The sequence below is a fragment of the Melospiza georgiana genome, chromosome 3 (assembly GCF_028018845.1).
Source record: "Melospiza georgiana isolate bMelGeo1 chromosome 3, bMelGeo1.pri, whole genome shotgun sequence".
Classification (NCBI taxonomy): Eukaryota; Metazoa; Chordata; class Aves; order Passeriformes; family Passerellidae; genus Melospiza; species Melospiza georgiana.
Window position 1 is genome coordinate 86,228,799 of NC_080432.1, and position 26,246 is coordinate 86,255,044.

A 26,246-nucleotide genomic window follows, 5' to 3' on the forward strand; every position below is an offset into this window, starting at 1 on the left:
TTTACAGTGAGTCTAATGATGTGTTGCAAATGGCATGAAAAAGGAAGAGGTAACATCAACAAAGCAGAAAGGATGTTGAAAATAACTATATGCCAATGAAGTGCTACCAGCTGCAGTTGCTTTGTGTTAAACTGTGCCAGACAGTTATCAGCAAATTGGCACTTTATTTTTCCTGGGCCAATACAAGCCCCCCTGTATTCAGGAGAAGGACTCCCTTCTGCAGTAGGCTCATGCCTTTTGAATGAGACCTGTCTGCCGAAACTCCCCCAAGGAGTATATGAAGTAGAACTCATGGCTCTGATATAACTTGTGTTTACTGGTTAGAAATTTAGCTTGATCCATCAAACTCCTTCATCATGCAGTACCAGCAAAGCACTTAAACTCATGCTAAATCCATACCCATGGGTAAACTCTAGACATTTGTCTTGGAATAAGTTGTTTTTTTTTTCTGAAAATGACATTTACAAAGCTGTTAATTTATTTAGTACCTGTTATTTCATGCGACTGAAGTGGACACTGGTTTGGATTTAATTCCTATGATCAGCTAAAACAATATGGCAATCCTCTTTAATGCTGCTCCTTATGAAGATGTCCACCAGCACTCAGTAATTCTATAATGTGACAATACTGACAAGGAGAAAATTCCTACAGAATCTTCATGGATCTGAGAAGGAAATGCTGGCTTTTCTTAAGCAAACACAGTGGCACAAGACATTGCTTTCTGCTTAGTGCAAATGCCAGGTCTATTTAAAGCGAGCATTAAAAGAATGCATTCTGTTTATGAAGTACAAAGTGGTATAAAGTCCACCTTTCTTATGAATCAAAGCCACTCCAGTTGTAAGAATGTTTACTTTTTTCAAAGGATAAGTGATCCAGATGTTGAATTTCATGAGGCTTCCTCAGTAAAGAATCAGCCCTAGGTCCCAGTCCAGAAGGGCACCTAAACTGACCTCCATGTAGCTACTCCCAAGCCAGACCCCTGTCTAGCAAAGCAGGGTAATCCCACAGAGCTCAGGCAGGAACCACAGGGAGAATGGAGATGCTGAATTGCTGCAGACAGTGTCCATCCTGGCCATTCCTTATGGACTGAGCACCACCTACAGCAGACCCTTCTGTGTCCCTCTTGCAGACACTTTCCATAACCAAAGTCTGGATGCTGTCAGAACTCCCAGCGTCACAGCCATCTGCCACAGAATGAGAGCTTAAGCTGCAGATGAATTTTTCTACCTAAGGGACAGTTCTATCATTTGAAGATGGTGGGAGTTGTTCCAAAGTAACTTCAGGCAGGATTAAGCCTGTGGACATTTCAGTTTTCCATCACATATGCCACTTCATCTGCACATGCTTCATCACACAAAGTAAATGAGTGTTTTTCACACTCCCCAACAAAGCATCTATTGTTTGCAAAGCACCTGGGTATAAATGTTGAATAACTTTTTATTTTTGCCTTTAGCCTCTACTCTGCTTTCTCAAACACAGCTGACTGATTTTCTTGTACAGTTCTGCTCTTCCTGCAACTGTAGTACCAAGCAGATTGGAGAAGGCCGTCCGTAACAATTGCAGCTGTTTCTGCCTCTTCATGTCCATCATGGTTATACATTAACTGCTATGTTTGCATTCTAAATTCAATTGTAAACTTAAGCAGACCCCAAAGTCAATGTTTACATCTTGTAAACCTCTAAACATCAACATTTTATCTAATGTGTCTGTGCATGTGTGGAAGCACATGTTCCTGCATTAGTCATCCTTGATACAAAGCAGTTCCTTCTGTTTGATGTTTTAAACAATAAGTTATACGATATTTCCAAGATTGCTGTTGGCAATAATTACCGGTAGAAAATATGTTTTCCTCATAGGAAATTACAGTGCTGTTTGGTATTATTAGTTCTTACCACTGTTTTCTGACTCCTTCAGAGGAATGACAGAGATTGCTTCCTCAAGAGCAAAGAATAAACTGGAAATGAAACTAATGTTACACTTCACTGAAGAACCTTACAATAAGACGGGCAACTTACCAGGAAAAAATGCGATCAGATAGTAGTATATTTCTTGAGGTAAACTTATTTTCAAAAATTCAGTCAACTATTTGCAGGCTATTTTGATACAAATGCATCATTTAAGAGCTGTATTGCAGCATGTCAAAGCTCAGATAAACTGCACAGCAGATGAAAATCACAGACTCACAGGGAGGTTAGTTTTGGAAAGGACTTTAAAGATGATCCATGCCATGGGCAGGGACACTTTCCATTCGAAAAGGCTGCTCAAAGCCCCATCCAACCTGTCCTCGAACACTTCCAGGGATGGGGCACCCACAGCTTCCTTGGGCAACCCATTCCAGTGTCTCAGCACCCTCAGAGTAATAAATGTGTTCCTAATATCTAATCTGAACTTGCTCTCTGTTGATTTAAAGCCATTTCATCTTTTCCTATTACTCCACGCCCTTGAAAGTCCCTGTCAGCTCTTGTATAGCCCCATTAGGTACTGGAAGGTGCTGTAAGGTCGCCCAGAGCCTTTGCTTCTCCAGCCTGAACAGTCCCAACTCTCATGAGAGAGTCTTTGGCCATAATCATCCCCTTGAAGTCAAATTATTTTATTCTTGTACCCTCTGCATGAAGTCCCTTGGAAGGACAAGAAAAACTGTGTGCATATCTTTAACTCAATGTTCAGCAGTAGCAATTTAGAAATAAACTGTAAAATCTGTGGAGCAGAAATGTTATTTTTCCCGATAGCCTAAGTAGCCTCTGAGATGCTGAAGCCAACTTGACTGGGACTTTTTGCACTCCCATGCAGTATAACTCTTTCTTAAATGCAAAAGAAAAGATCGAGTCAGGCACTCAGGACTCTTTCCTTTGGCTACAATTACTGGAAAATTATCAATTTAATTTTATGTTGTCCAGTTTACCTTTACAGGGGCCAGGAGTGGGAATTTCAAGTTGTCAATGTGCATATTTTAAAATATTTCTGAAGCATTTTGTAATAACAGATTATTGTGAAATTATCCTGCTGTGAGGCAGATTTGCTAAGGGAGGCATCAATTAAATGTTCTGGAAGAAAGAGACTAAGAATTTATGGAGGTTTTGTGGAAGTCTCTTGTGTGACAGAAGAAAGCATCACTTCAGGCTTTTCCATGTCAGTATGGCCAGCACCTGACAAAAGATGTCCCCAGTCTCTGCATGGTCCTTAGCCAACACAAACAGCAGTCTGAGGTAATAGCAGTAATAGAAATTAAATGGCAAATGGTGAAATAGCAGATTCATTCTGTGAAAAAAACCTGACAGTAAATGATAGTTTTGTAAGGCAGAGCATCAGAAGTGTCCTGGGAAGCTGTAGTGTCAGTACGGGAAAGGAAGATGTATGGAGACAAACTGTAGAGAGTGAGAGATTAATGACAGGGTAATGAGGTTGCTTGTTTTTCACAGGGCATAAGACTTAGCTATTAAAATCACTCTGCTTCCTCAAAAGAATATTTTCAAGTATGCACAGTGGTTGAAGCACTTTCAATCAGGCCAGTGTCATGGGAGCTTTGGCTTCCTTAGCCATGAAAAGGTGATTAACATTGAAACATTTAGTAAAGGATGCTTGATGATGAATTCAAGGGAAAAGATAAAAAAATTCCTCTGTATATCACTGTGAGCAAATTTGTGCTCATGAATGGTGTGAAATTATGGTAGAGAAAGAAAATTCATAAGGGAGAAAAGGACTACTGGAAGGTGGTAGATGTGGCAGGTGATGTGCAGGTCATGTAAATTTCTAAAGCATGGAAAGTAAAATCACATTGCAAACCTTTAAAAATCATCAAAATTATTAGTTAATTGTCTTAACAGACACAGGTGGGAGAACTGACAGAGCTGGAATATCAATATGAAGGGATCTAACACTCTTGGGAAAGAAGAGCAGGGAGAAAGGAGGAGGATGGATGTGCTTGCCTTAGCATCCACATATTAAAGACAAGAGATCTGTTGAATATTACATTCACCAGAGCATGACAGATGGATTTAAGGGACTTCTAAGAAAATTTGAAGCTATCCAAAGTGCAATATGTAATATGGTTGATGGTTGTAGAGTAGGGAATCCACAACATACACTGCTCAGCTACTACTCAAAGTGCATTGCTTTACCTATATATTTATATATATAAAATATATTCATATCCATATGAAAATATATGTGTAATAGAGCAGAAAAAGAAATTGGCAGACAATATATGGCAGTTTGATACAGAAGATGATGCCTCATTTGAAGATGAGGCAGATTGGCTTCATATTTTCACAAAAGGGTAACACCTGTGCTAGAACAGAAATGCTTAGCATATTTACAACATAAAGCTCTATTCACTCAATAATCTCCTTAAAATTCTGCCATAGTCAGTAGAGAAATAGGTAACACTTGTCTAATCTCTCTTTGTCAGTACTTAAGGATGAGATGAACCATGTACTTTCGTGTGACTGCGAAGAAAGAAAAATTAAGCTTGAGATACTCACATTTAATCAGGTGAATCCTATGACAGGCATAAAATAGAGTTGTTTGGACTGAACAGGAGACAAATGAAGAACATAGATTTTTCTAGTAAAGGGCAGTAATTTAACTTACATGTCCATGGTAGATGAAGTAATATATTATGGAGTACATTGCAACAAAAGTGATTCAGTTTAGATTTTATTTAATGATATGAGCAGAATTCTAGAGGGGATTTCCTATGAAGATAATGAAACTTTCATCATGTGTGCTTCCTAATGACAGGACACATAAGTACCTGCTGAAAATAACATAGAACCATTGATTCATCTTAAGAAAAAGACACCAACGGAGATCCCTTCCAGCCCTGAAATGTCATACACACTGATTAAATAGACAAGAGTAGCACTGAGAATTTCAGAACCCTTAATGAGGGACAGTTTACCTTAGAAGAACCAAGCAAAACAGGTGAACAGATGCAACATAGAATGATTGAGGAAACCCAAATAAAGGTGAAGCATGCCTAATGTCCGACATTAGTTAAAAGCAACTATGAAAGTTGATAATGTGACTGAATTCTGGTATGTTTTTAGCCTTCTCTAGTTAGCATTCTCCAACTATTCAGGCTCAGTTGAATTAGCACTGCCATGCATCGTCCCCATAAGCAGTTTTGCTGGGGGAAGAATCTAATTCTGTGGAAACAAGCCATTCCACTTGGCCTCAGGGTCCCAGAATAGTTTCTGGCTCCACTTTGTACCCTGGTGCAGATACAGCCTACATTTGTACCTGCAAAAGCAACAAGAGTTTGGTTGTTGAAAACAGACTATGGAAGTTTGACTTCACAATTGTCAAAACAGGAGCTGGGAAGGTGCATTTTGTGTTGGCAGAAGGGTAAAATAGCCTAGGAAAGGCTTTTTACTAAGCTGTTGATCAGTGAAGGAACAAAGGACTATCAAAACCAAGCCAATGTGGAAATGTGTGCTTTACAGCCTGGCCTTTATGGAACATTTTAGTAGATTTTTCTATAACCAGTGAGTACTTGATGAAGGTACAATGAAAGGCACTATAATTTTCCAAACCATCAGGCCATGTTTGGGAGAACTATACTATGCACTGGGTTTAAGAACAAACCTGTAAGGCTCTAATGCCAATGAAGGGCAAACTAATAAAGAGCTATGCTCAGATTTCTGTGTAGGAAATGTGGGAAAACTAAGTAAATTGTAGCCACTCTTCAGTTTTTTATTTCAAGTCTAGTAGAACTGATGTTCAGTACTTGTAATAATACACTAAACAGGAATGTTGTTTTTTTAAGAAATAGTGACAAATATTGCTGAAAAATTAGCTCAAAATTGGATGAATATAAGCACCATCATACCGAGATATACTGTTGACTTACACAGGAAATAATAGCTGGAAATGAGGTCCAAAGTCCATCTTCCCTGGTCTCTCATTTCCAACAATAGTCAGAACAAAATGCTTCCAAGAAATAGGCAAAAATTCTGCATTAGAAAGGTCTGCCAGTTATTAAAGGCATTGTTCTTTGAGGTAAAGGCTTAAAGACTTGAGGCATTTGTAGTTACAGTATGCAGGTCTAAATGATAGTATGTTAAGAGAATTCTAAATATTTCTTGACTTCCAGTGTCTTTGTCCTCTCTTGCTAATTTCTTGGCCCTGAGAGGTTCTTACTGTATTGGGTTAATGTAAAGTTGCTTTCCTTTCACATGTTTTTCTACTTCTTAATATTCTTTTCTATTGCAAATGATTTGCAAAATATTTTTTAATAACTCAAGAGTTCTCTTCTGGGCCTGGTTGCGCATCAGGTTTGTGGCTTTTAACCAATAGTGAGCTGTCTTTCATTAAAAGACAACGTCAAACACAAGGGAGGACAGAGACCAGCTGCAAAATATTGTTTTACTGAAGAATAAATGAATTAACTGAGTGACATTCAACCTGGAAAAATAAAGCTAATGGAATACATAAGAATTTTTTTTTAAGTATGTAAAACATAGGTTCTCTATAGATAGGGAACAGAATCAAGGGAGCCAGAAGTAGTGAGTGAGTGAGCATGGCCAGGAAGGGCCATAAAACTTGTTATGCTGCAGACTCTCAGAATACCCCGCAGAAGTACTGACAATACCCACAGCCTGCACCACAGTCACAAGGGGATCACTGATCTCTTACAAACCCCTTCAGTTCTTTATTCATTTCTTGGTGAAAAAAAGACAGTATCTTGGTATATATGACCTTCACAAAACAGTGTAAGGTGTCTCTCCACTCTCTGTATTCATCTGCTTGAGGGCTTGGTTGATCTGAGTAGTGGCACCGGATTTGCATTTTGGAAGCATCATGAAGGCAGGGCCATGCTCTCCTTCTCCTCTGAATTTGTCCACTCTAGAAACTGTTACAGTCTGTTCTTCCAAGGTTGATGCTGCTGAAACTGTACTATCTGGACCTTGAAGTAAAAATTTGGCTTTGTGTTTCTCCTTGTATCCATTGCAGGGCATAGCTCCTACTAATTTATAAAATAGAACAATATTTTCATGTGTAGGACTTAATAAATTTACACCTACAGCCACAGTCTTGTTGATAGAGTCAACATAATCTAAGGCCAGCAGCAGTGGGGAAATGAAGTGAGCTCGGGTAACCCTTTGTAGTCTTATGTTTGTCTGATGAACAAGCTATTAAAGAATGTGTGTGTGCATCCATTAAGTTGTCTAGATTGGGGCTATCTTCACAGCCACTCATTTTTGTTGGAAAAGGAACTATTTTGATGATTTCCTGAAAACTATTAGCCAATGAAGTTGAAAAGGATTTTTTTCCTTTGTTATTGTCCCTTGTTTCATTAGTATGGCATCTCTTTCTGTCTATTCAATCACAGTAAATTCATTTCCATAGCCCAGCAAAGGACACTGTATCATTTTTATGTAATTAACATACAGGGAAAATTATATTTATGTATAAATTATATGATTTATACATAAATAATATTTAAATAATAAAATAATACTTATGCAATTAATATACAGAGCAAACCAAACAGAATGAGCTCTAGTCATGGCACTACAACACACAGCTATTTTTAAAGTAATCTAGGGCATGTATATCTCTGAAAATTTATCAGGATCAAGTCAGAAATACATTACCTTTTGTATTTTATGGATATGTGTGCTGTGTTTAAGTAATTTTTTTCAAGAGTTCTTTCCATAAAGACATAGTTCCAGATCATCTCGAATTTTTTCAGGCAACATAGTGTGACGCCTCAGTTTTTAGTGTGAGTTCATGATTAATTTAGCCCTAATCTAATCTTTTGTTTGCAAATAAGCAGGCAAATCTTCTTTGGATATCCAATAATCAAGCAAGAATTTTAAAGACTTGAGGAAAAACACATATTTCTGTCCAAGTACAGGAAATCTCTGTATTGCTTCAAGAATCAAGTATAAAGTTTATCTGTCCTGAGTAAGAAATGTGTGCAATTTGCACAACTTCCCAAGTTCTAGCATAGATCTCTTGATATCCAGAGAGTCAGCAGACAAGAAATTAGTTTTGACTATTGTTCTAAAATCTTTAGAAAACAATTATAATAATTCTAGGCATGCATTTCTTAAAAATCAGGAAGTTTTCTATTTCACATGTGGTTTGCTTGGCTACACTGTGGCTGCATCAATGTGTTTGAAGTTTTGCTCAATAGATATAGGTATCCATCTAATGACTGGCTGCTTGAATTGGAGATTAAAGAACCCGAAGCATTGAAAAGCTTGATTGATTTCAGTCATTATTGTTTGTGAAAACTAATAATTTAGCTGAAGGATATTAAGTCCTTGCTGTGACACTTTGGGTTAAAGAGCTACCAATGATATAAAGCACTCTATTCTTTTCTGGATCCTTGATTTTAGTCCAATCAGGGTTCCTCTATCACAAAACCCCAACAAATAAATCAAACACATTTTGGCACAGTTTGTCGTCTCTGCTTAGCAAATGTATGAGACTGAACTGACACTGATCCTTAATCACCTTTAATCCATGGAGAGGGAATGATCCTACCAGGGCAGGAAAAAGGTCACTGGCAGGATCATGGGGAGAAGCTAAGTTGGCAGTAAATTTCATAAGCCTGACCTGGGAATAAATGAGGAGCTTCATTTTCAAAGTAATCTGTGTATATAAAAGATCTGCAAAAGTTACAGCATTTTAAGGTATTTATGTGTTAAAAACACTATAAATATGGTATTTGTCTGTTTAAACTTTGATTCACTTTGAAGCTCTTGGTCCTAATTGTTTATAATAGTTAATTAACACTAGCTTTTTTTTTTTTTTTTACTAAATCTTGGTAACCTGGTTGTGAATTACAAGGGGTATCAGCAGCTTAAGATGGAATAGAACATGATAAAAACTTTGGGGTTCTACAGCTGTCACCAGGTACCTTGGCCAGTTTCTGTAGGTTTGCAACCACATTTTTTTGTTTGTTTTGTTAGAAATAAACCATATGAAGGAATATTTACAAAGGCCATGATACTGCAAAAATTCATGTTACAAGCTTCACTTTCTGTGCTTTGGATTATCCCACTGACTCATACTGACTCACCATGCATCAGTCCAGTATATGCAAAAGTACACATTTGAAGGAATGGGATTATGCCATGAAAATGAAGAACAAAGCCCACTCAAATTTGCTTTAGACTGTTAAACCAGACCAACATATTGAATAAGCAAAAAGATGTTTACAGGAAAAGCTAAAGAGCTTCTATATTTCTTTTCCTAGAAATCCTTGACTGGTTCAAAGCCAAATTGTTAGGAGCCTGTTTCCTAGATAGGAATTTAGAGTGCAGGGGCATTGGACTTTTGCCTTCCATGCAAAGGATAAGAAAAAAATAATTTTTGTTCCTTTCTTCTAAACTCTTTTCAGGAGAGAACTGCAGTTTATGTATCCTCAGCAGGTAGGGAGATGGCTTCATAAGCCACATCCTGGCAAGACAGGATTTAGGATTTAACTCCAGCCTTGATACTGCAAACCATCCTTGCCCACTAAGGAGCTTTCAGTCCACTCTGTGTGTGTCTGTGACTGGAGCTGTGGAGCACTCACACTCATTTCTGTGAGAACACCCTCCCCGTTTCAGGGTCTGGATATCCACGTTACCAAAAGAGCTGATGTGAGTGGTGTACATCTCACTTACACATCCCGTCACAGCAGTGCTGTGGTTCTTCAGACACTGAATGTTCTCATGATTTATCACTGGGTGAAGTCCCTCCTTCAGTCCCTTCTTGCTTTTGGGAGGAAGCTCTACAAGTGCACAACTTCTCATGAAGCTCATCAGCCACACCGTACACCTTCATTTTATGGCAGGATCAGCTTATTTCAGTTGAACTAAATATCAGTTAGGGACTGGTGGAAGGCACACAGATTTCAAACTACAGGACAGTTGTCATCCTCCAGATATTTAACACTGTCACTTCAAACATTCCTGCTGAAAGCAAAGAGGCAGAAGTGTGTGTGTGCAGTATTAGGTCCTCCAAGCCTTTGGTATTGGCTTCATTAAGCCAGTTCAGAGAAAGATTTTAAGTTCGAAAAGCACGGTTTTCTCACAGAGGCATGTTTTGACTTTGGGTACTTTCAGACTAGCCTTTGGCTCTGTTTTTGAGGTTTTCTTCATCAGATAGTTGTGAAGATTTTGTTACTTGATCACTGTAAAAAGCAACATTCAAGGTAGTGGTGAACAATAATAAGGGAACATGATGAATTTGGCTCTGTAATTTCATTATTGATAAAGAAATATATTTTTCAAGGACTAATTGATAGACATTTCTACACAATGTTTTTCACTTGCAGGTATTTTTAAGACAGTCTACAAAACACACTTCATTGTCATAGCAGCCTGAAATGTGTTTTTAAAATGAGAAAACTGAGACATAGAGATTTTTTAATTTGTACTGGGTCTCAGAGGATTTCAGTGACAGTTCACAAAAATTCCAGGCCTCTTTTCCAGAATACTAATTTCAGTCTTCTTTTACCTTTACTGAGCCCTGGATATTTCTTTCTTCAGTGACAGTGGTGGATGCCAAATAGATGGAAGCTACACACTCACCCTAGCCCAGGATGGACACTGAGGTCTCAGTTCCAGCAGAGCTTCCACACAGCCCATTAAGTGCATTTCCTACATTTGCATTTTGAGCCACAGTGTTACAGTTTGCTGGATGTGCTTTATTTTTGTGCAGTGAATGGTTCTGCAGGCTTGGGTGAAACAGCTTCACACAGGAAGTTCAGCATGTGGGCTCTACATTGTATTTTATATTCTACTTGAAATCATGACAATAAAACCCAATAAATATTTTTTCCAGGACTCTTGGTAATGATTGTGGGATTCTAGAGATTTCCTGCTAAAGCAAGCATTGGCCCAGGTTGGAAATCTTTCCAGAGTCAGTAACACCAGGTAGCAAACACTGTGCAGGTGATCGTACAGGACAACCTTCCTCTTCAAACCCAGTGACAGATTTCAGACGCCATTCATTTTTTAAGTGTCAGCATCTGGTTGTGCCCAGTTCACAGCCTGATTTTCAGAGCTGCTGAAAAGCTCAAAGTAACAGTCCTTGAGAGCTTTTTTAGATGGCTTTCTAATTGCACACAAAAGAGGTAAGTTCTGAGGTATTTCCTTAGAAAAAGCCGTTTGGTATTCATGAAATTAGGAAACAGAGCAAGTTTTTTTTTCAAAAGGAAAGAACTAAATATTCAAAAAATGCCAAGGTTAGCAGAGTGTAGTATTAGGAAATAGCAGAGAGATTTCTCCCTGAACTTGTGACTTAGCTTTTGAGAAAAATAGCTTTTTTGAAGAAGCCCAGATTGACATTCCATAGCAGCCAGAGAGAAGGTTACTGTTCCTGCTTTATAATTGTATAGCTTTAAATATAGCTTTCCCCAGACATTAAACATCTTTCACTAATGTGGATTAGAGGGAAGCAGTGGATTTAGGATATTTTGACTTTAACAAAAATGTTTACAGTGTCTCCCATTATGTTCTTACAAAGTTTAGGAAATATGACATACCTGACAGCACCTACTAGACAGATGTATCACTGCCTGGAAAACGGGATTCAGGAAGATTTTTGGAACTGGAAAGATGTATCTAGTAGGATTTTGTGACAGTCTTATCTTCATTCTTTTAGTATTCAGTAGCTGTTCCCTATGTGAGCAGCGGAACGCAGTGTGTGTGTTTGCTGAGGTTACAGAAAGCACCATGCTAGAATAGGCTGCAGATGTGCTGGAGAGGGACGGGATCAAAGTGACCTTCACAAGCTAAGACAAGTGCTGGGGAGCAAGGAGAGGACAATGCTGACATTCCTCAGGGAGCCAAATTGTTCTGTGTGTAAATTTCTTACAAGGGTGCTAAATTACTGGTTAAGGAATAGTTCCACAAGAAAATATAATGGGAATATTGTGTGTCACAAGTTCATGTGGGTTAATGTGCTGTAAAATGAAGCATGATTCTCATACATATGAAGAGGTACAAGGGCTGAAAGAGCTGCAGCTCTGCTGTTGAAGAGAGAGAGATTCACTGGCATGAGCTGAAATTCAGCATCAGTAAAATTCAAGAGAGAGATGAGCCACTGGTCATATCTATAGGAAACTAAGTAGCAGATGTAGAGAATGGTATCTAAAAGGTGGGGTTGATGTAAGTATAAGGTATCTGGCCTTTGTAGAGATTTGCCCTAAAATTTATTTTATTAACTGTGTTTACAATTAGAGGAGCTCAGGGCAACACACCTAAAGTGAATGCGTCAAATATGTGTGCAGATCAGTTTCCTGTGGCAGCAAGGTTCATAATTAATTGCATATGACATTAAAAAGTATTTCCTTTTATTGTTTTGTATTTAAATGTTTTGTGCTCTAAGAGGGGGAAGACCAGTGTGTCATAAAGTAACACGAACATGATGGAACAGATGTTTATTGTACTTCTTTGATTGTTTTCCCCACCATTCTCAGTTTTGCAGTGTCCCTCGGGGGTTGTGGCTGTCAGCATAGAGTAAATGGTTTTTCAGGTGTGACCACATGGTGTAGTGGTACTGCAGAATTCCATAGTGGTACTGCAGAATTCTGCATCATCTTCCTCCTGCTGTTCAAGAAACTTGGTTTATGGTGTGATTGGACTTTGGAGTTAATGTGGGTAGTGAACACCAGTCATCTTGGGGATCTCTGGATTCTGATTGCATTCTTTGCATTGATTATAAGCTTGTAATGGAAAAAACACTCTGGTTTTTTTCTGCGTGTATCTTGCTTTCTTTAATTTGAACTTCATTACTGCATTGGTTTTTTTTTCTCTCTTCTAATTGGGTCTGTCTCATTCTCACTGCCTGTTCCTCACAACCTGACTAACATCATGTCCTGTGTAAATGGTGTCAATAAAGGACTTATCTGTTTACCAGATGATTAAGAAATCAGGTACCCATTTGTTTTTAATATTGACCTGGACTGGAATCTTTGGCCAGGATTCATTCCACTTCATTTTAGTAATTAATTAATTCAGTAATTAATTCAGAATAAGGTCTAAAGGTTTTATCCCTGAAAATCGAGTCATCTTGAGAAGTGATTTAATCCATAGCAGAAATTATTAATTTGCCAGGTGTGCTCAGTAATTATTTAGAGATTTTAAAACAAAATTTCAAATTGTATTAATTTATTAGAATTTATTTGCATTTTATTATAATAAATATATTATTTTTAAAATTGTGATGACTCTAGAGCTTCTTTATTGTTATGAAGACCAGATTATCTAAGCCTATTTTTGTATTTGCTTCCAAACTCCTTATCATATTACAGCCTTTCATTTTATAGATGTTTAATTCCAGCCAAAGTTTGTTGTGTCATATGTGAGAGAGTTTTTTAAAGACCTGCAGTTTTTGTAATCTAGTTATGCATACTTCAGAATTTAAAGATCAGTAAAATCCTATTTTCCTTTGTAAAATCAGTAGCAATTAGATAGTATTTTCCACTCCCAAAGCCATAGGACAGGGTGATTCTTGTGTAGCAAGATTGTTATTAACTCAGCAATTCTCAATTTGGGGTTCTTTCAAACCCTAAATATACCTTCTAGCCCTGATGTATTTTGTGTTCTCTCCCCACTATTGCTTCTTCTCAATATCTCACTACTCAAAGAGAAATTGTTATCACCAGAAAAAGAATATAGAGAGCAAAACCTCCTGAATGTATTGAACAAGAAAGTTGGATGCCATAAAGGAAAGTCATTTATCTTTCAAACAGCATCATTATCTTCTTTAGCTGCTCCCTTAGCCTATACAAATTCTGTTGTAGGCCTCTTGTTCCTGATATACCTAAGGAATATTTTATTGTTTATTTTTAAATCCTTTAATGTTTGTTCTTGGAAACCTACTTCTGCTCTTTGCAATTTCCTCTTACTTAATGCCTGCTGAAGTTTAAGTTCCTGTTTATTGGTTTCCCTAGGATCATGTTTCCAAAATTTGAAGGATTCCTGTTTGGTTGAAATAGACTCTTGAACCTTGCTGTTCATCCGGTTTAGCTTAATCCTGCCTTCCTGGTTCCCTTTCTTGCACAGTGCCCAAACCTTCAGAGACATTTCCTTTTGAAGTACTGCCCTTGCTGCCTTTGCTGTCCTACAGTTTTACTTTTAGTATCTCTGTGACTCAGCTTACTACTTGTGTGAATTTCACTTCAATTCTTATTATTTACTGCAAAAACCACACAACCCACCCAGGAGTATGAGCAGAGTGCACTGAGAACAGGGGACAGAGCAACCAGGAATATGGGAGAAGGGGAGCAGGACAGTACTTCTGTTCCCACTGTGTGACTGAAGTTGGGGTGGAAAGCTGCCTGCAGCATCCCAGTAGTGTTGAATCTGTCAGGTTCTGCCCTGAGGGCCACTGCTGCTGTCATCCCTGGCCTCCATCCACTGCAGGTAATGCAGCAGCTCTGACTGCCCTTTGCTATCTCCTGTGGCCTGCTAACAAGAATTGAATGTTGGGCTGAAAAGTAGAGGTCTTGACATAGTGAGATCCTCATACAGGGTGTTTGGTACAAGTCCCGTTGCCACAGATATCTTGCCAAATCCAGGCTATTGCACTTAGTGCTTTGTGAAATCCTCTAAATCCAGGGAGATAACTTGGTCACCTGAATAACCAGCACTTAGAGTAGCAAGGGCTGCTCTCCACATCTGCCTTCTGACACAGAGCAGGGCTTTTGGCAAACAGCTTCAGTTACAGGTAATAGTTCTGAGCACTAAAGTCATATAGTTACCACATTGGAAACAGAACTCAATCAGAAATTAACTGCATTCCTATGGAATTCCTCATTATGGACTTACAGAGTGGTCTGGATTGGAAAGGACCTTAAAGATCATCCAGTTCTAACTTCCCTGCTATGGATAGGGACACCTTTCACTAGACTTGGTTGTTCAAAGCCCCATCCAACCTGGCCTTGAACACTTCCACAGATGGGGCATCCACAGCTTCTGAAGCAACCTGTGCCAGTGCCTCACAGTAAAGAATTTCTCCCTCACAGTAAAGAATTTCTTCCTAATATCCAATCTAAACTTGCTGTCTTTGAGTTTAAGGCCATTCCCCCTTGTCCTGTTACTCCATGCTCTTGTGAGAATTCCTACTCAGCCCCTTTGGATACTGGAAAGTGCTACAAATCTTCCCAAAATCCTTCTTTCATCCAGGCTGAACGGCTCCAACTCACTCAGCCTGTCTTCACAGGAGAGGTGTTCCAGCCCTGTGGTCAGTTTAGTGACTCTCCTCTGGACATGTTCCAATTGTCTTTCTTATCTCTTGTTTAAGTTTTTCCTGGATGATTTTTGAAGATGCATTGAAGATGTGCATCCTTGTAAAAACAAGGAATGTAATCCATCAGTTTGGAGCTGAATTGAGAGAACAACAAAACAGTGTCAGGGTATGAACTCAGCAATGCTGTAGATGCACAGATTTTGCCAGCTGCACCACAGGATTGGATGGCTGGGTTGCTAGAAATGAAACTGCACAGAGACCCCTTTTCCCAGCAGTGTAGGGTGGGACCAGCAGATTTGTTGGATTGTCTATGACAACCCTTTCATTTTGTCAAGGAAAGGCAGAACTTGCACAAGCTGCATTCAATGTTTAATTGAAGAAGGCAGAGCTCTGCAGGCCTGTAACTGAATTGCATCTGCTTTGGCTGGCTCAGAAGTAAATATTACTTTCTAGGATTTTTTTTATTCATTTGAGACCACTGGCTTTGTCTGTTAACATTTGAACTGCAGTGGCATCACTCATCTCTCCAGTGGCATTCTGTTTCCTTAGAGCACTGCTGGTATTTCAGCCAACTCCATGTTCTGGGCACCACCAAAGACCTGTGTGATTGCCACTTCCTCCCCTGTCCCACAGTGTGAGAATGTTTTACTCCTGTCTCAAAGCAGCATCAGATCCAACACTGTCATTAACTACTTGTGCACAAAACTTCATTGGTTCTGATTTTTAAAATTATCAAAGTTTTTCAATTTTCTCCTCTTTTTCAGGAGAAGATTTAGTATCTTAAAATACTTTCCATTATTTTGAGACCTTGAAATTGAAATGTTTTTGGATAATTTAGCCACGTTGGTTTTACAAACTGGTGAGAAAGTAGAATATTGTCATTTATTCCCACATATAGGTTATGAATGTCTCTGTGATCACAGGTCAGGAGAGGCTTGGCCATTTTATTAGCCCAGTAAGCTAACTGGTCCAAAAAAGAGCTAAAAGAAGTACTGATTCTTTGGCTAGCTTCACATTTCTTCAGTACAGCGTGATGATGACAGAAATGGATAGCCCTTATTAAAACACTCTCTCGTATTCTGGAAACATAATGCATGGAGCAACTCCCAATTCTGCAGTTGAATACAAGGTTTTCTCCAGCAGCAGAATTCATAATCTGCAGTGCTTGTTCAAAGCCAGGCTTTGGACTGTATGATGAGCTTCTGTAGGGTCTGTTGTATGAGAAGTCAGGCTAGGTGGGCAGTGTGGTCCTTCTGTGTCAGGATGTTTAAATTGGTGAATATTCAGACATCCAAAAAAACCAACCCAACTAAGCACTTTTCAGAAGTTCTTAGTTCCCATTGCTGTCTAACATTATAAGGGACATGCCTGAACTCAAGACTTCATAAAATTAATTAGGTGTCCAAATGTTAGACTCTGTCATTTATGTCTCTAAGACAGTGTCTTGCAGATCAACTGAAAATAAATTGCACTAAGCTATTTTTAATACTTTACATTCCAGAGAGCTAAGACTTAGACATTTGGTGTCCAGTCCAGTCTTGACTGGACACATGCCATCAAATTTATGAAGGACAATCACATATTTGTAGCTGCCATTGTTTTTTTTTCATTTTTTTATTTTTTTGTGTTGAATATTTGAATGACTTGCATAATGATATGTCAATAATTTATTAATCTACTGATTAATAATGCCTTGTAATGTATGTTTTGTATTTAAAACCCAGTCTTGAAAACCCTCCATATGGGATTTTCATGCTGACCTTTACTTTTCTAAAAGCATGTAATGAAAGCTGGTCATTAGAGTTCTTTCTCTGGTCAGGAGAGAAAGTCATCACCATGGGCTGATCTAGAAGTCTGTAGGATAGATGGATAGAGTTACAATTGAAAAATCCTTTCCCTCTCCATTAATTATGGAATTAATTAATTAACAGGAGGTAAGTTAATTCATTCTGTATGCCTTTTTAATTGTTAGGTGAGATAAACTCTTTCTGTCTGTGGCATTATTTACCATGGGATTGTCAAGACAATGACTGCTCTAATTGCTCTGGTTCTTTGCAGAGTTGTGTCTGTATTGTACTTATTAGCAGTTTTGCTATGTATTTACATTATTCCCTGTTTCTTTTTCTGTAGCCAACATCTTGTACATGGCAAGCCAAGAAATGATGAAGGTGGTGGAGCGAGACAGTACAACCATAAAGCAAAATTTAAAGAAGGTAACTGTTTAATCCTCAGTTTTCAAAGGAAGCCCACATACATGAGATGTTACACACAGTTACATTTATGCAAAACCAGAATTCCAGCAGGCTTGATTCTGCTTTTTTGTGAGTGTCATTCCATTAAAGGGATCGCTGATTCTTAAAATGTGTTGATCCACACCTTTGTAGATGTAGCATTCATAACTATCAGATGTACCAACCCATCTGGTTTGTTTTCCTTGCTGGAGGAGAAGCAGCCTGTGTTCTGGCTGGACATGAGGTGTGGCTCCCAGTGGGGCCTGTAGTTACCTGGGTTCTGATCACACAGGTGGGGTGTCAGTTATTACCATGGGATTCTCCTGGCTCAATCTTCCATGGCTTCAGAATTGAACAGAGAGGAATCAGCAAAATTACGGCTCCACCCTTTCACCCACTGGACTGTAACATAAGAGAAATTCCTCAGAGGCTGGAGGTGCTACTCTACAGGTGAATTAATTCATTTCAGGGACCTTTCTCACACTGAGCTTTCTTGTCTGTATGGATTTAATGTTGAAAGAGATTCTGTAAAGTTCTTATCTGCACCAGTCGCATTTTCCCAGTCACAGTTCAAGGGTTGGCACAGGCCAAGAACTGTTCTAATTGGAGTTCTGATGTGGTCACCCTGTGGTCACCATGTTTTGGAGGCTGAAATAATTTAAAATGTGACCATGGTTAGACAATTCCAGATGGGTTATGAGCCAGAAAACTGTCACATTTCATAAATGTCTATTGTGATAGCCCCTGTGAAAGTAGATAATCAGGGTAACATATTCTACTGTGTTCCTTTCCTTCTCTACAGTTTTCTGTATCATCCCTGTCTTTTTGCTGGAAGAATGATTCTAGCACTTTGCACTGGAAGAGATTTTCCTCAGAGAGTGGAGTTTTCTAGGACAGAGGTCCTAGATCTCTGTAAAATTACTCTGTGCCTTTTAAATAAAAACAGTCATTCTTTTTGTGGCTGAAAATATTTATTTTTAGTTAGTCCATTTGCCTTCTCTGCACTTTGAAAGGTATGTTCATATTTTAAAGGGGTTGAAGTAGCAAGTAGCACACAGTAACAAGGATCCCTGCACTGTACCTGGCATGCCTGGGCTTTCTCATTTTTGTTGCAGAGCACTCAAAGTTCTGCACTTTGTGGGAATCTCAGAGAAGACACTGAAGGGCTCATCTTGCAGACTGCAAATACTCCCATTGTCTTTAAAAAGCTTTCCATGGGTTGACCAAAAGCCCAGTGAATTCAAGGGAAATGGTTGATTTTATTGACTGAATCACTCCTCTGAGTGTCAGGGAGCCTGTTCCCTGCCTGTTCCCTGAAGCATGAGCCAAGGCTGACCCCACACAGGCAGGCAGTGCCCTCTCCAAGCAGGATGCAGTCCCACAGCACCTGAGCAGAGCACAGGAGCAGGGTCTATCAACTGTCCCAGACAAGGCAAAGCAATGAAACAGATCCAGCATCCCTCCAGATAATCCAGTCAGGAGCAAAAGGGGACAGGGGCAGAGGCAGGAGAGGAGACAAGGCTACACATGGGTCCAGAGTCTATCCAGGAGGGATTACCAAAGATATGGTAGAAGGGAGGCTGCAAGGTGGGAGCCATCCAGGTGTCAAGCTGTGTACAGTGTAGATCTGGTGTTGGTGTGGGACACAGGGCCAGGGCTGGAGTCACTGCACAGTGTAGCTTGGGAGGCTGAGACTAAAGCAGGACAGAGCTGGAGAGCCTGGAGCCCTGTGCAGGAGGTGTGGGCTGGGGCCAGGCAGGGCTGGTGAGGCTGTCAGTGCCCTGAAGGGTGGCACTGCAGGGCCCTGTGCTGGCAGGGTACAAAGTGAAGAGGGCAGGAGCAGGACTCCAGGTGCTTGAGGAAATGTTAATCACAAGCACACGTGCTTGAAGTTAAGCAGGAATGCTTTGTTGGGTGGGACAGTGGTGGTGACAATCAGCTGCAGCTCCAGTGACTTCAGGTGGTCAATCAGATGCTGCACATTACAAAAATTCTGATTTCTTGTACTGAATGAAGGCCCATAGCTAACAGTAAAGTTTGCAGGTGTCCTAGTCTGCTCCATCTGTGCTTTTGTTGACTCTGTCAATCTAAGCATGGGCTTGGCAGGCAGGAGCTGATTTAAACCTGTGTCAACTTTCTTTTATTGATTCTTCTGTGTCCTCATACATGTGTGGCAAACATACTCAAGAAAAAAAAAAGCTGAAGCAAGCTTGTAAGAGTTAGCTAACTGAAGAAAAAGCAAGCCTTAAAGTGAAGCTAAATGCTTCTCTTTTTTCATCTTCTAGTAATTTCTGGGAATGTAAGAATTAAGGGAAAAATTTTCAGTTGGCATCATGTTAAATTTGAAGAGTATTGACAATAAAAATGGGCTTAACATATAAAGGTTGGAAGTTTATAAAAACAGGAACTATAGTCCAAGTTGCTATAGAACTGGCAAGCTGATACTTCAAAAAATTTATACTGTTTAGTAGTCTCTGTGATCATATGGTAAAATCCAATCTTAACACCTGACTTTGCCAGCTGCTGTGGAATAGAAAAGTTATTTCTGGATCTTATTTGCATTCTGTGATCTGAAAGAAGAGACACAAAATTATTCCAATCTTTCCATGTCCAGGTTTAACTATAATTAATACTAGCTAGGGACCAGGAGAAATTTTATCACCAGACTGCAGATTCTTAGTCTAACAAAGTTAATTGCTTGGATTTATGTTGAAAGAATGGTAGCTGGAATATTGTTTGGATAATTAAATGAGGTTTTTCACTTAAACTATTTTGAAGTCAGGACTTGTGCACATTAGATAGCTGTGGAACTGTATGAGGAGGATGGAGACCTGTCTTCTAACAAAGTAATATATGATAGAGCCTTTGAAATATTGTCTAAAACTATTTGTCCAGATCAAGCAGTACATGGATGTACAGGAGTTTGAGCTTCATATTGCAGTGACATGGGGGGGTTGTGATAAACCAGAAAATCCAAACAAATAAGGTGAGGGATACTGATAAAAAATTTCCTCAGATCTGGAGGTTAATTATTAGCTGATCATGTCTAAGCTGAGCTACCTGTGTTCTTTCACTGTAATAACACCAACTCCCTTTCCTAGCAGAAGCTGGAGGCAAAGATACTACTGAACTAGAGGAAGTTTATTGTAATTCCTGCACAAAAGGAAGTGGGTGTAATTCCATGTTCTTAAAAGATGGATCAGCACTAGGCATCATGAAACTTTTACAAACAGAATAAAAAAAATTTAAAAGGCAGAGGAAAATGGATGTATTGGGCATTCACTAGCATGCCTGGAATGGACAATGATATTTCCTTATAGAGATTCTCTACAGAACTTAGATTTTTAAGTTTGCATTGTGTCCTGTTTATTGCTCTCTTTTAAGACTTAGCCTTATTGACTCTTTTTCTAAGCATTTAAACCTGTTACAATAAATATAACCTTATATGAATCAAGAAGATAATTGCATGAAAATGTAAAACTAGGTGCTTACAGAGGAACCCCTCTTAAAATAATCACCCCTCAGATTTTGTGTTTATTGAGAGATGTAGCTGGTTCATTAGTCCATGTGTATTACACAATAGTCCTATTTTGAAATGTAGGATCTGCTCCAAAGCCCTTTTAAACCCATTGAAGAGCTTCCACAGGGTTCAGCAATTTTTGAATCAGTGAACTTTTGTAGTGGTTCATAATTTTTTAAGATGATAAACCACCTCCTCCAACTGCAAATCAGGATTCTTTTGGTTGGCATGTTAATCCAAAAACATTTACATGTTTCTTGAGTTTTTTGCCAGTGGTCTGGTGTAGCAGTTGCATTGATTGCATAAGGAAAAAGACAGGAAACATCTGAAGTAGAGATACAAAGATGAAAAAACCCAACCTGTTGTCTGATAAGAAAGTTACAAACTGGAAATTTATCAACATATTAACCTATTTTCACTCAAACTGTGGAAGTTTGTATTGTAGGTGGCTTATAGACCTTATAGATGATTAAGTGGGGAAGAAATACAGTTTTGAAGAAATTGTATTAATGAAGTCTATGTTTACTACTTTGTGCTTATTCCAGTGGTGTATTTAGAATTTAAAACAGTGCAAGTTTATATCACACCAATGATACCGTAGATAATGTGTTCTCCAAAAGTATCAACTAAACAGTGACCCGCAGAGGTTTAGAATAAAGGCTGAAGAATGAAGTATTTCCTCTCCACAGAGAAGTGCTAGGCTTTTCTTTTGCAAAACTGTCCTTGCTAGAGAATTTTTTTTTAAACTAAGCAACCAAGAACTATTTTGACCCCTGAAGCAACTGTTTTGATGTTTCCTAGTCTTTTTGTTTGAGTCTCTGTGGACATCCATATGGGTTAGTAGTGATTCCCAGTGACAGGAGCATGATCTGAAGGTACGTGCTTAAAAAAATGTTACAAATACTTGGCCTGCCCACAGCGTGAGTGAGGTGCTTGCCTACATTTGTGAAAAACCTTCCAAACACTGTTTCTGAATAGGTGCTAAGTGTTCTCTCTAGCCAAGAACACCTCTTTTTTTGGCAGGTCTCACATCCTTTTTGGCTTGCCCTCCCTGGAGGTGCAGAGTTGAAGCCAGGGAAGTTGCACATCTGCTTGGGGATTTTGGTGCCCCTGTCATTTAACCAGAAGAACCAACTTTTCTTTGAAGTGCCCAGAATGCCTAATCAGGGATCAGCAGCTTCTCTCCTTGGTGGAAAAGGATCCCAGTGGGCATTTTAAAAAGTCAGTATACCACTATATACTTACCTGTGATGTTTCATGTACTCTGTAACTGAGTGCCTGTTACCATCATTTGTGTTGTGTGGTATTCTAGTAAAGAAGAGATGACAAGAATTTCCAAAATTTTTGGTGTGAGTACAAGGTGTGTGCTGCACACAGTGAGCAAAGATAGCAGTATTTCCCCAGCCTTCTGAAGAATATTTAAAAGTTACCATCAACCCCTTACTACCCCTTTATTTCTTAGTTCCCCTTTGCAATGCTTCCCACTGGGGAGCATTGCCTTTTACAGCCAGATTCTGGTCCTGCTGTTGCAGGAGACATTTGACTTACATTAAGTCCTAGTGAATGCAGACTGTGTCAGGCTGATACTCAGAGGGAAAAACTGCTTGCAGTAAATACAGTTGGAAGAATCTGTCCCAGCAGTAGTATTGCTTAAATAAGGGTTTCAGGTCTGTTTGTTTTTATTTTGGTATTTATACAGACTTGACTTCTGAAATGTTCATGTTCCTGACACATCTAAATATATACCCTCAAAATGCTTTTAAGTCTTTAAAAGTAACATGGATAATATAAATAAGTTAATCACTCTGATTTGTTGATAAATCCTGTGCATCCTTTTTAAAAGCACAGTTTTACTTTGCATTGAGTTTGACCCATCATTATCTGTGAGAAAGTGGAAATAAAAGTGGTCTCTGTTGATCTCATGGGTCTTTGTGCAGAGCAGCCAGTCGTGTTGATAATAAACTGCAGCAGAGTTAGAGAAGCCCTTTTCCTTCCCTTTGTTGATTTACCAAGTCTCAACGTTGATAAAGGCATGAAAACTGTGTGAGAATACTTGAATATTCTTACTGGGGAGAGCCCTCACACACCTGGAATCACATGCAAAATAGCCACTACATCAGGCCCCATCTAAGGGACTGCATCCTAATTTTTCTGATAGCAAAATGTTTCTTCATCTCCTTTACAGAGAGGGAAGCTGGTTTTGTTTTTTATTTATGCTGGCTTAACAACACTGGCCACCATTATGTTAAATAAACTCAGCACAAACACTTGAACTAGCCATTCCACCTTCACTGCAGGTCCTACAGGTGGGGATTTAAAGAGCATCAGGACCCCAGATTGTCAACTGCCTTTTCTCCAAACAGTCCAGCTGAAAACACTGGGCTTCATACTGCCCTTGGAAAGCTGAGAAAACCCAGTTCTGATAAAAGCTGAGAAGCAAGTTCCCCAGGACCTTACCATCAAACTGGCTGATCCTCAACCATAGCAGCATCACAAGGGAAAGAGATGGTATCTCAGAGAACCATATCCCAAAGCATTTAGGGCTTCCTAAGGCAATGCCAGCTCTTTGAATTCCCAGAAGCCAAAATACAACTGAAGCAAATTTTAAAAAAGTATGTCCCAAACCGTCTGTTCCCCTATTCTTTTGGCAGGCTAAGGTGGAGACACTTTCATAATTCCAGAGAAGCTGAGTAATTTTCTATAAACCTTGACTGAAACTAAAATTAATTCTGGGATAATGCCTTTTAAACTAGTTTTCATCCAAGAACAAATAAAACTGGTTACTGTTGAGAGATGTCACCCAGAGAGAAGCTGCTGGAGCAGCCAGTGAATGCATGTGGGAGTAATACTGATAACATGTGAATGTATCAGAGACAAGGATTTCAGCAAGGACACTGGGGCAGTCCTGCTATTGCACGTATGCCACTCCTTTATATCCAGAGATCAGTCCTTCACTTTGGCCATCAGCTGCAGTGGTGCCTGCCCATGTAATAAGATCCTAAATTTGTTATAACATGCACCAAATTCCAGAGAAATAGAAAAAAATTCAATTAATATATTTTAACTTTTTATTTTTTTTCAGTGCTGGTCTTTGACAGTTACAGAAGAGGCAGAAAAGAAATCTCTCTGTAATTCACTTCTGTGAACTGTCATACATACGATAACAAGTGCCAATGGAGTCAACTGCAGGAAATCTTTATTATTTTCTTAGAAACTCTTTAAAATGTAAACATCCTGTTGATACAAATCTCAGATCCTTCTGATGTTTACTTAGCAGCTGCCATCATTGTGCAGTGTCAGAGTACAAATACCATATTACAGGGTATGAGGCTGACAGAGCACTATTTGGACTTGTGTTTTATTTTAGAGAAGCTAAGGATGAAAATACTTCTGAGCCATTTAATGATAAATCATCATCTAAGAATACTGCTGTTATTTTAAAGCTATTTGGAGTTTAGAAATTGCATAACTGTTTCAAATGCAGCATTGAAATGGTGGCAAAGACAGCCCACGTGCCCTTCACTGTGCCTTCAGGATCAGCAGATCCTGAAGGAGGACATGTTTTAGTCACTCATAGCAAGCAGGATATTGCATCAGGAATCATAAAGTCTTTGTCAAGTCCAGTGGTAGGTGCCATTTCCCTTCTGAGTCAGGAATACCTGGAAGTCTCACCATTCAATATTGAAAAAGTATAAAAGATAATCCTCTCACCCTCATGGCAGAAAAGTTTAAAAAAATGCAAATATTGGAAAGTTTAAGCCCACAGCAAAACCAGAAAGAACTTCCTATTTATTATTTTGCAAATCTGTTTATTTTTAAGCTAGTCTAATTATTTTGGGGGCCTGACTCATCATTTCTGAATGCTTGGATTGGCAGCAGCTTTCCATTGCTGGTGCAGTGGTTGTGCTGACTCAGGATGTCTTTACAGCCATCCACCATCCACAGGAAAATATGCATTTTACAGATCCATGCAGGCCATATATTGCATGCCAGTGTTCCCTACATTAATGGAGATCCCATGTGCCTCTGGTTACACATGGTTTGTTAATTATTCCTGCCTGCCTGCTGCAATAGCAAAGCTCCTGGTGTTAAAATTAAGATGCAAAGATGGATTCTGGAAACTTTCATTTAAATATATCTAAAATTGTGCTGCTTAAATGTATTAGGAAAGAGAGGGACATTTTAAAATCTGTGTATTTCTTGTCTGTGTGTGACACAGGCAAAGAACAGATACATTTTGTTATTCAAAAGGAGATGGTCAATCTCATAAATGGCAGTCAAGTAGCTGTCAGGTTTCCTAGGCCCTGTACCAACATCTGGATCACTGAAAATTTACACCTTGGTTGCAGTCTTGCTCTTTCTCATAATCCAGTAATAAGGAAGAAGTTGAAATTAAAAATCACTTCTGTTAAAGTTTTGGATGTGCAGGTGTGGGCACATGGACAGAGTGCACACACCAACACCTGCACATGAAATAAGCAGGAAAAATAACTGCAGCATCAAATCAAGTTCCCCAAATCTTGTTTAAAAACTGTTCTTAGTTGATTATAACAGACAGAAACCTTACTTAGTTGCATGTATGACACACGTGTCTGTCCTACTTTGACTGGTTCTGTTTCAGTCCAAAGGATTCTACAATGTCTGCAAATAAAGCTCAGGGAAAATGCACTGTTTTCTCATGGTGGCAGTTCCTAGCTTGGAGAGGGAAGCTTCTCATTCCAGTGTAGAGGAGACACATGCTGAGCTAGTGAAGAGGTAACTAGTGAGGGAGCAGCAAACAGAGAGGGGGAGGAGGAGGAGGAGGCAGGAAGAACCAAAGGCTCTGTTTGTTTGGCCAAAGGAAAGCTTCTGGTGCTACAGGAGGTGGTGGATTGGAACCACCCGAGCAAAGCCATCTTTCCTGAATGTGTGATGGAAATTGTGGTGCCTGGTACACATGTAAACACCACAGTACAGTCACCTGTACATAGATGTTTTTATGCTGAACTGAACCCAGCTCTGTTGACAGGAACAACTGCTGCTCTGAGAGGTGCTTGAGGAACAGTGCCAGGAGTATAGGCTCTAGAAAAAACAACTAGAGTTGGAGTGGGGACTCAAAACGAGGTGGAGGACCCAGGAGACTAAAATCTGGACTTTGCAGGGCAAGAATGGGGGGGACTAGAACAAGAAGCAGAAGTAGTACCAATTGGAAATAATGAGATATGGAGAATAAAACTAAAATAAAGAACCAAAGTGGGTGTAGGGCAGTCTTGAGACCAGAAGGGTCACAGAACGTCACCTGTAAAGAGTGAGCAAAT

At 39.2% G+C, this 26,246-nt stretch overlaps 1 protein-coding gene across 1 annotated transcript in view; it reads left to right on the forward strand.

The window, feature by feature from the left end:
- The window catches only part of LDAH (lipid droplet associated hydrolase), a 113,398-nt gene that overhangs the window by 80,503 nt on the left and 6,649 nt on the right, over positions 1-26,246 (forward strand). The window contains exon 6 of the mRNA XM_058020106.1: positions 17,329-17,411. Coding sequence (XP_057876089.1) covers positions 17,329-17,411 — 83 coding nt within the window. The remainder of the gene's footprint in view (positions 1-17,328; positions 17,412-26,246) is intronic.